The following is a 6,283-nucleotide window of genomic DNA, read 5'->3' on the forward strand; positions in this document are numbered from 1 at the left end:
TTAAATTGATGAAAAAGTAAATCATTACACTGTCTTGTTCTTTTTAAGAAACATGGAAGCTAAATGATTAAGTGATGAAAACAAGACAAGCTTTTTCAATAGAAGTCTTCCAGATGGTTGAGATGGAAAACCATGCTGAGGACAACATGGAGGAGGACAACATGGAGGAGGAAAACAGAGAAGGTAAGGGAAAGAGCAGGATGGATGACCTGAAGCTATGTCTCCACAAAAAGGGTAAGTGAAGGTAAATAACATTTTCAAAATTCTAACCTCAAAGTGATATTGGAATGCTTGTGACTTGTCTTGTTCACTGTCATACAGTTCACCAAGCTTGGACAGTACTGATGGGTCAGTAGGCACTACAGAGACAAGCTGCATGTACCTTTTAAGAGAAATATTCAATGTTTGTTGTGAGAATTTAGCCTCATCACACAAAGAACAACATGGTAGTTATAAACAGTTATTACCAAGAATGTATTGGTTACATTTGCCCTTAAGTTTTTAACATCTTTACCTTATAAATATAACTTATTTTTCTGGACTTGAAATCATCTTCATATAATCAGAGTGCCCTACCTTGTTTAGTTTCTGACAACCAAGCTACTGCAGTGTAACAAAGATGTTTACTGTAAAATATTTTAACATCAAAGTTCTAATACCAAAATTTTCTGCCAAAACTTAAAAAAATTAAATTTATAAAAAAACCCCGCAAACTATAATTCTTATATTTTTGCACAACTAAGTGCCCATAAAAATTTAGTTACCATAGTGGCAATAAGATGAAAATTCAGCACATGCATTTTAGACTCACCACTCAATGGCTTGAGCTTTATCTTCTAACATTTCATGTCTTAGCCAATGTCAAGGAAAATCAAAGCAACGATATTACCAATTTGTTTATAAGAGAGGAACTGGAACTATAAACAAATTCAAACGATCCCTGGGTACACCAGGTTTATGGTTTGTCCTTTCAACCACACTTTCATCTACCTCAAATCAGTATTTTACCCCACACTGCTCAGTCTTTTTACTCTTTTGCTTTTTGTGACAAACTTGTGCACTACAGTGTTCTTATGTGATACGGTGAATATATGAAGTTCATATATTTTGAACTGCAGTTATAGATACGTATGATGCATGATCCTCACAGTAGAGAGCACTATTTATGCAATAGCAAAAATCAGACCTGAAAAAAATCAGGCCTGTATGGGATTCGAACCACTGACCTCTGCGATACTAGTGCAGCGCTCTACCAATTGAGCTAACAAGCCAACTGGTCTACCAATTGAGCTTGTTAGCTCAATTGGTAGAGCGCTGCACTAGTATCACAGAGGTCAGTGGTTTGAATCCTGTACAGGCCTGATTTTTTTCAGGTCTGATTTTCGCTATTGTATAAATAGTGCTCTCTACTACAAGGATCGTGCATCATACATAAGTGTTTTTATGGTTTTAAAATTACAGAGAAAGTACTGTTACATGAGAAAAATCTTCAGTAATAATATTAAAAAAACTTTCTATCCCTAGGTGGAATATACAGGTGTATGAGCATGGAATTATGTGAGTCAGTGTCAAATTAATAAGTACAATGTATTCAGTCAAATAAAGTGAGTGCAAAACATACAATTTGTAGCGGAAAACATGGCGTATTTGTCAAATTTGATTTGGTTTATTGACTAAGGAAGGATACATGCTTGCAATTTGGTAGAGGACTTGAGGATGATTTTTAAGTATGGCCTGCAGCTTGTAGAAACAGTCCAGAGCAATATCCAGTCTGTTTAACTTTTTCTCTGCAAGACCTGTTCATTTAACAAAAAAAAGATACAAATATTTACCATCAAATGGGAAAATAAGTTTGAGAGTTTTCTTTCAAAATACTTCAGTCTCATTGATTCTGTTTTGACCAGGTTTCCATGGAAAATTCATGTCCAGCTACTTACAATGCTGGATAATTAGGAATGGTGTGACATGGTCAACTGAGCTTTGTTGTACTCATGAATAATAAATTTGATTCATATGGTGTTCAAAAGTAGGTGCAGGAATTTGGTCAATTAGGCCATCAGACAGATGGACTACCTCATAACTGAATAAAGGCTGATAGTTTCTAAAGAAACTGTTTGGGGCTGTGTCGGTGGGGGTAACGAAATAATTTGAATATACCAACAAAGTTGAAATTGGTAAATTGGCCGCCATTACGATTATAAAAGCTGACGTTTCGAGTGTTAGCCCTTCGTCGGAGCGAACTCATAACTGGTTGAGGGAATGACTAACTAACTAATTGACTGCTTGTATGTATGTCTGTCTGTCTACCAGACCAATGGACTGGTTGATTGTCTAACTGATCAACCAACTGACTTGTCAATTTACAGATGAATCAACCAAGACCTACCTAAATTAAACAGAGCTTCAGTACAAGAAGCCTCTACATTGTAAGCCTCCTGGTAATATTCTCGTGCTTTCTCATATTGTCCATTAGCAAACAAACAATTCCCTTTGTTAACCAGTGCTGAAAACAAATACACAAAATGAACAGTAAGTAGTTATCTTTAGTTAATATTAAGAATCTCAGCCCTGTTAACATTTATGTACAAGGAGTAACGATCCCCTTACTGTGTTGATAAAGTTATCTACAACTCAATTTTTAGCTTTCCCTGCATTGTTTCACATCAAATATACAAACCCTTGGTGATGTGCAGATGTCAACCAACCTGCAGGGTTATATCGATCTGCTGTTATGGCAAGTTCTGCATACTTGTCAGCTTGCGACACTTCATTTTCCTAAATAAGAAATATTTACCATTACACATTTGACTGCTTCTTTTATCAATGTTTAGTATTTCTGGGCAAATAGAGACTATGCAACAACATTACAGACCTGTGCAAAAAAAGAATATGGTTTTTTTTTCCACCCTGGCATAAATCTACAACATTACCATAATTAATAAGGTACAAACAGATTAAATTTATGATGCCTCTTAGAAGATGAGTAGTACATAGAAACAAAATCCTTTATGTAACTTCAACCTTACCAGAAAGTATAAGAAGGACAAGTTAGTGGCAGCAGTAGATTGTACTTTTGAGTCTTTTTTCTCAAATCCTTTGAGAGTTTCAATGGCCTTAAAAGAGAAATTTTATGAATGAGTTCCATGCAGATGATACCGAGTACAACAAGAACTACATTTAGCCATGAAACTTGTAGTGAATTTGGTAAATTTAGATGTGCTCATTTAACACATCAATTCAAAACTGACTACGAGAGAATTTGACATGATTATAGACCAATTGATAAAATCAATGTGATGTTTAGAGAAGGTCAAACTTGTTTTGTGAACAATGCTAATTTGGTAAACATCATATTTCTATTATTACCAGTAGTTATGAAGTTGAGTTACAGTTAATTTTCTATTTAACACCAAACCATACCTTCGCAAGATCCTTCTCTTTCAAGTAAGTGACTGCCTTGGTTATTTCTAATTCATTGGCTAAATCCAGGTAAGGAGATGCCTTTACACACTCAATACACCTGCAAAGCCAACAGCAACACCTATTTAACTTAATTTTCACTTTCCTTTCCTTACAACTTTTTCAATTACTGTGATACTCAGTAAACCCTGAACAGTTAGATTTGGTTCTCATGTCACTTCACTTTTACGCTGACCAAACAAAATAAAGTTCAAGACAAGTGAACAAATCTTACAAACAAAAACTAAATACTGTTGCTGTTTTGGATGTAGCTTTTTCACACCTAATTGGCTCTTTCCAAGATACACTATGACACTTCAAACATAATTTTGTTATCCACAATTTTCTGACTTTCAGAGTAAAGTAAGTTGATTTTTTTGTAACTTGGTTTGTAATAACCCTTTCACTCCCAAGAACTCAATGGTAATTCTCCTTACTGCCTGCTATACAATTCTTATGATATTAGTTTGGAGAATTTGATATTGGATAAACTAATAATCTCTTAATTGATATTTTTCATAATGGTTATACTCATCACTTGTCTGCATAATATTGTATTGTTATTGTAAAGAGAAATTCTGTTTTGGTCACTCATGGAAGTTAAAGGGTTAATGATTGTAAATAATACAACAAAACATGAGCTTGAGTACACTTTATAAGTTCACAAGCATTTAGACATCAATTGCCCACAACTATTACTATAATTACAAGATCAAGTTTGTCATCTCAGTATAGTCTGAAATAAACAGAATTATCCAATTAAATGGATAGGAAACTCATTATTTATAAGTTGACTACATTACCAGTCAAATCCTGCTGCAAAACTATTCTCTATAGCAGGAGATATGAGCTTAGCAGCACTCATAATGCATTTATCAGCTTGGGATTTCCTACAAGAAACAACAATTTATGAGGTTTATTCAATGACAACAGTGTGTAAATGAAGAGCTTGCAATTTACATGTATTTCCTTCAATCAGTGAAGGCCAACACAATTTAAACAGTTTTTGGAGATAAGATCTTTGTCTGTTAATTACCTTTTCTACCTCTTAAAACAAATTTTCTATCATCAAATAAAAATCACAGGGAAGATTTAAAGCATTTAGCAAATCAGTTGCCCACAACTATTACTGAAAGTCAAATTATAACCCAAACCGAGTCAGTGAATACAAAGTTAATCAAGCCTACACCTCTTCCCGGGCCCTGTTGTCCAAGCTATAGGAAATATACAATTCTTAATATCAATGAAACTACTTTCTCACATACTTTTGACGTTCAATTTGTCGCAGCTTGTCATTTCTTATTACTTCTAAAATCAATGCTTGCTGGGGATCATCCTTGAAGAACGAAACAAAAAAATCATGTTAAACTTCTATATTTCAACTCGGCACAAGTACTGAGGCTTTGATCATGTGATAAGTGCCCTGCTTACTTCCAGGATCATGGTCCTGCGTGGAGATACAACTGTACATATTAGGAAATGCATAATGCATTAAATGAGGAGCATACGTCTAGCAAGGTATAATTGATCCTAGTCTTTCGAGCCGTAGGGCTCGTTATAATGTACAAATTGAATTGTGGGTAAGATTGCAGGAGGAGAGGCAAACTACTAAAAATCAAGTCTTAGTAAAACACTTTTACCCATCCCCTCATCCAAGAAGGTTTTGATTTCGACAACGTAAACTACTGGTAGTACTCATATAACACTCCGCCAACCAGACAAGCAAAATTTGTTGACCTATAAATTCTGCCAGCTTTGTGAGACTGAAAAATGAAGTCACAAATAATAATCCTTAAAAATTGTGTGAACTTAAACTTTTCTTACCCCTGTCAAAGTGTACTTGTCTTCATCATCAAACCCAAGGCTAATTGTTAACAATTTTTGAAAAGTCTTCTTCATTTTTTCTTTGTCTCCCAAGGCATAGTAGCACAAAAGCAAGTTGAATCCTGAGTGCATAGAAATTACAGATTAAAGATGACCATGTTAATAATTTTGAGTTTAATTATTCCATATCACAGTTTTATGAAATATTACAGCTACATAATGTTATTTATGAAGCATTATTTTTTAGGCCCTATGTGCCTCTTGAAACAGAAGCAAATAATGCTGTTGATTCTTTTTAGTAAGATCATATTGGTTTTTCACTCTTTAAGAATTGGCTTTGAGTAAAGAGATTGATTCAACATATCCTGGCAATTGACATCAAACCTTTCCTTTCACCTTCAGTTGAATTATGATTAGTGTTGACTTATGACACTTTCACCAATGATTGAATCATACCTGTTTGAAAACTTGCTTTCTCGCCCATAATGTGCTCAAAAGAAGTGACAGCATCTGAAAACTGTCCCATCTTAACAAATGCCACACCAATATTTTGCATGATCTTTATCCTAAGAGAGAATTTAAAATTAAAATAACTTTTGAAACTTAAAACTTAAAACTTAAAAATCCTAGTTTATAGAATGTAAAATGTAATACCCCACATATTTTGTCTAGCTTACTACCTTACTGCCTCTGAGTCATTCATTTGACACTATTTTGAAATGCAAATACATGATTGCTGCGCTATCAATTTCATCCTTCAATTCTCTAAGTCACAGTCAACAGCAAAATTGCCAGCACATTTACTGGTAAAACCACTTATCTAGTATCTTATTCTGATCTTGTACCCTTCACATACCTCATGTCTTTGTGAGTGTTGGGCACCTGATCCAAAGCCATTCTATACTGTTTTACTGCCTGGGGATATTTCTTTTGTTCACAGTAGATATTACCCATATTCACTCTTAACCGTCCTGAAAGAAAAATGTTTTTCATGAAATAA

The 6,283-nt window shown here is 34.4% G+C and overlaps 1 protein-coding gene across 1 annotated transcript in view; it reads right to left on the reverse strand.

Moving 5' to 3' along the window:
* LOC111334555 (intraflagellar transport protein 88 homolog) overlaps positions 1-6,283 on the reverse strand; it is a 20,919-nt gene that overhangs the window by 5,413 nt on the left and 9,223 nt on the right. Inside the window, exons 10-21 of the mRNA XM_022940347.2 lie at positions 6,140-6,254; positions 5,740-5,849; positions 5,284-5,405; positions 4,725-4,795; positions 4,263-4,349; positions 3,421-3,520; positions 3,027-3,113; positions 2,706-2,775; positions 2,387-2,503; positions 1,688-1,796; positions 812-850; positions 271-382 (exon numbers count right to left, since the gene is read on the reverse strand). Of these exons, the coding sequence (XP_022796082.2) occupies positions 271-382; positions 812-850; positions 1,688-1,796; positions 2,387-2,503; positions 2,706-2,775; positions 3,027-3,113; positions 3,421-3,520; positions 4,263-4,349; positions 4,725-4,795; positions 5,284-5,405; positions 5,740-5,849; positions 6,140-6,254 (1,139 nt within the window). The remainder of the gene's footprint in view (positions 1-270; positions 383-811; positions 851-1,687; positions 1,797-2,386; positions 2,504-2,705; positions 2,776-3,026; positions 3,114-3,420; positions 3,521-4,262; positions 4,350-4,724; positions 4,796-5,283; positions 5,406-5,739; positions 5,850-6,139; positions 6,255-6,283) is intronic.

This window comes from Stylophora pistillata, chromosome 8 (genome assembly GCF_964205215.1).
Source record: "Stylophora pistillata chromosome 8, jaStyPist1.2, whole genome shotgun sequence".
Lineage (NCBI taxonomy): Eukaryota > Metazoa > Cnidaria > Anthozoa > Scleractinia > Pocilloporidae > Stylophora > Stylophora pistillata.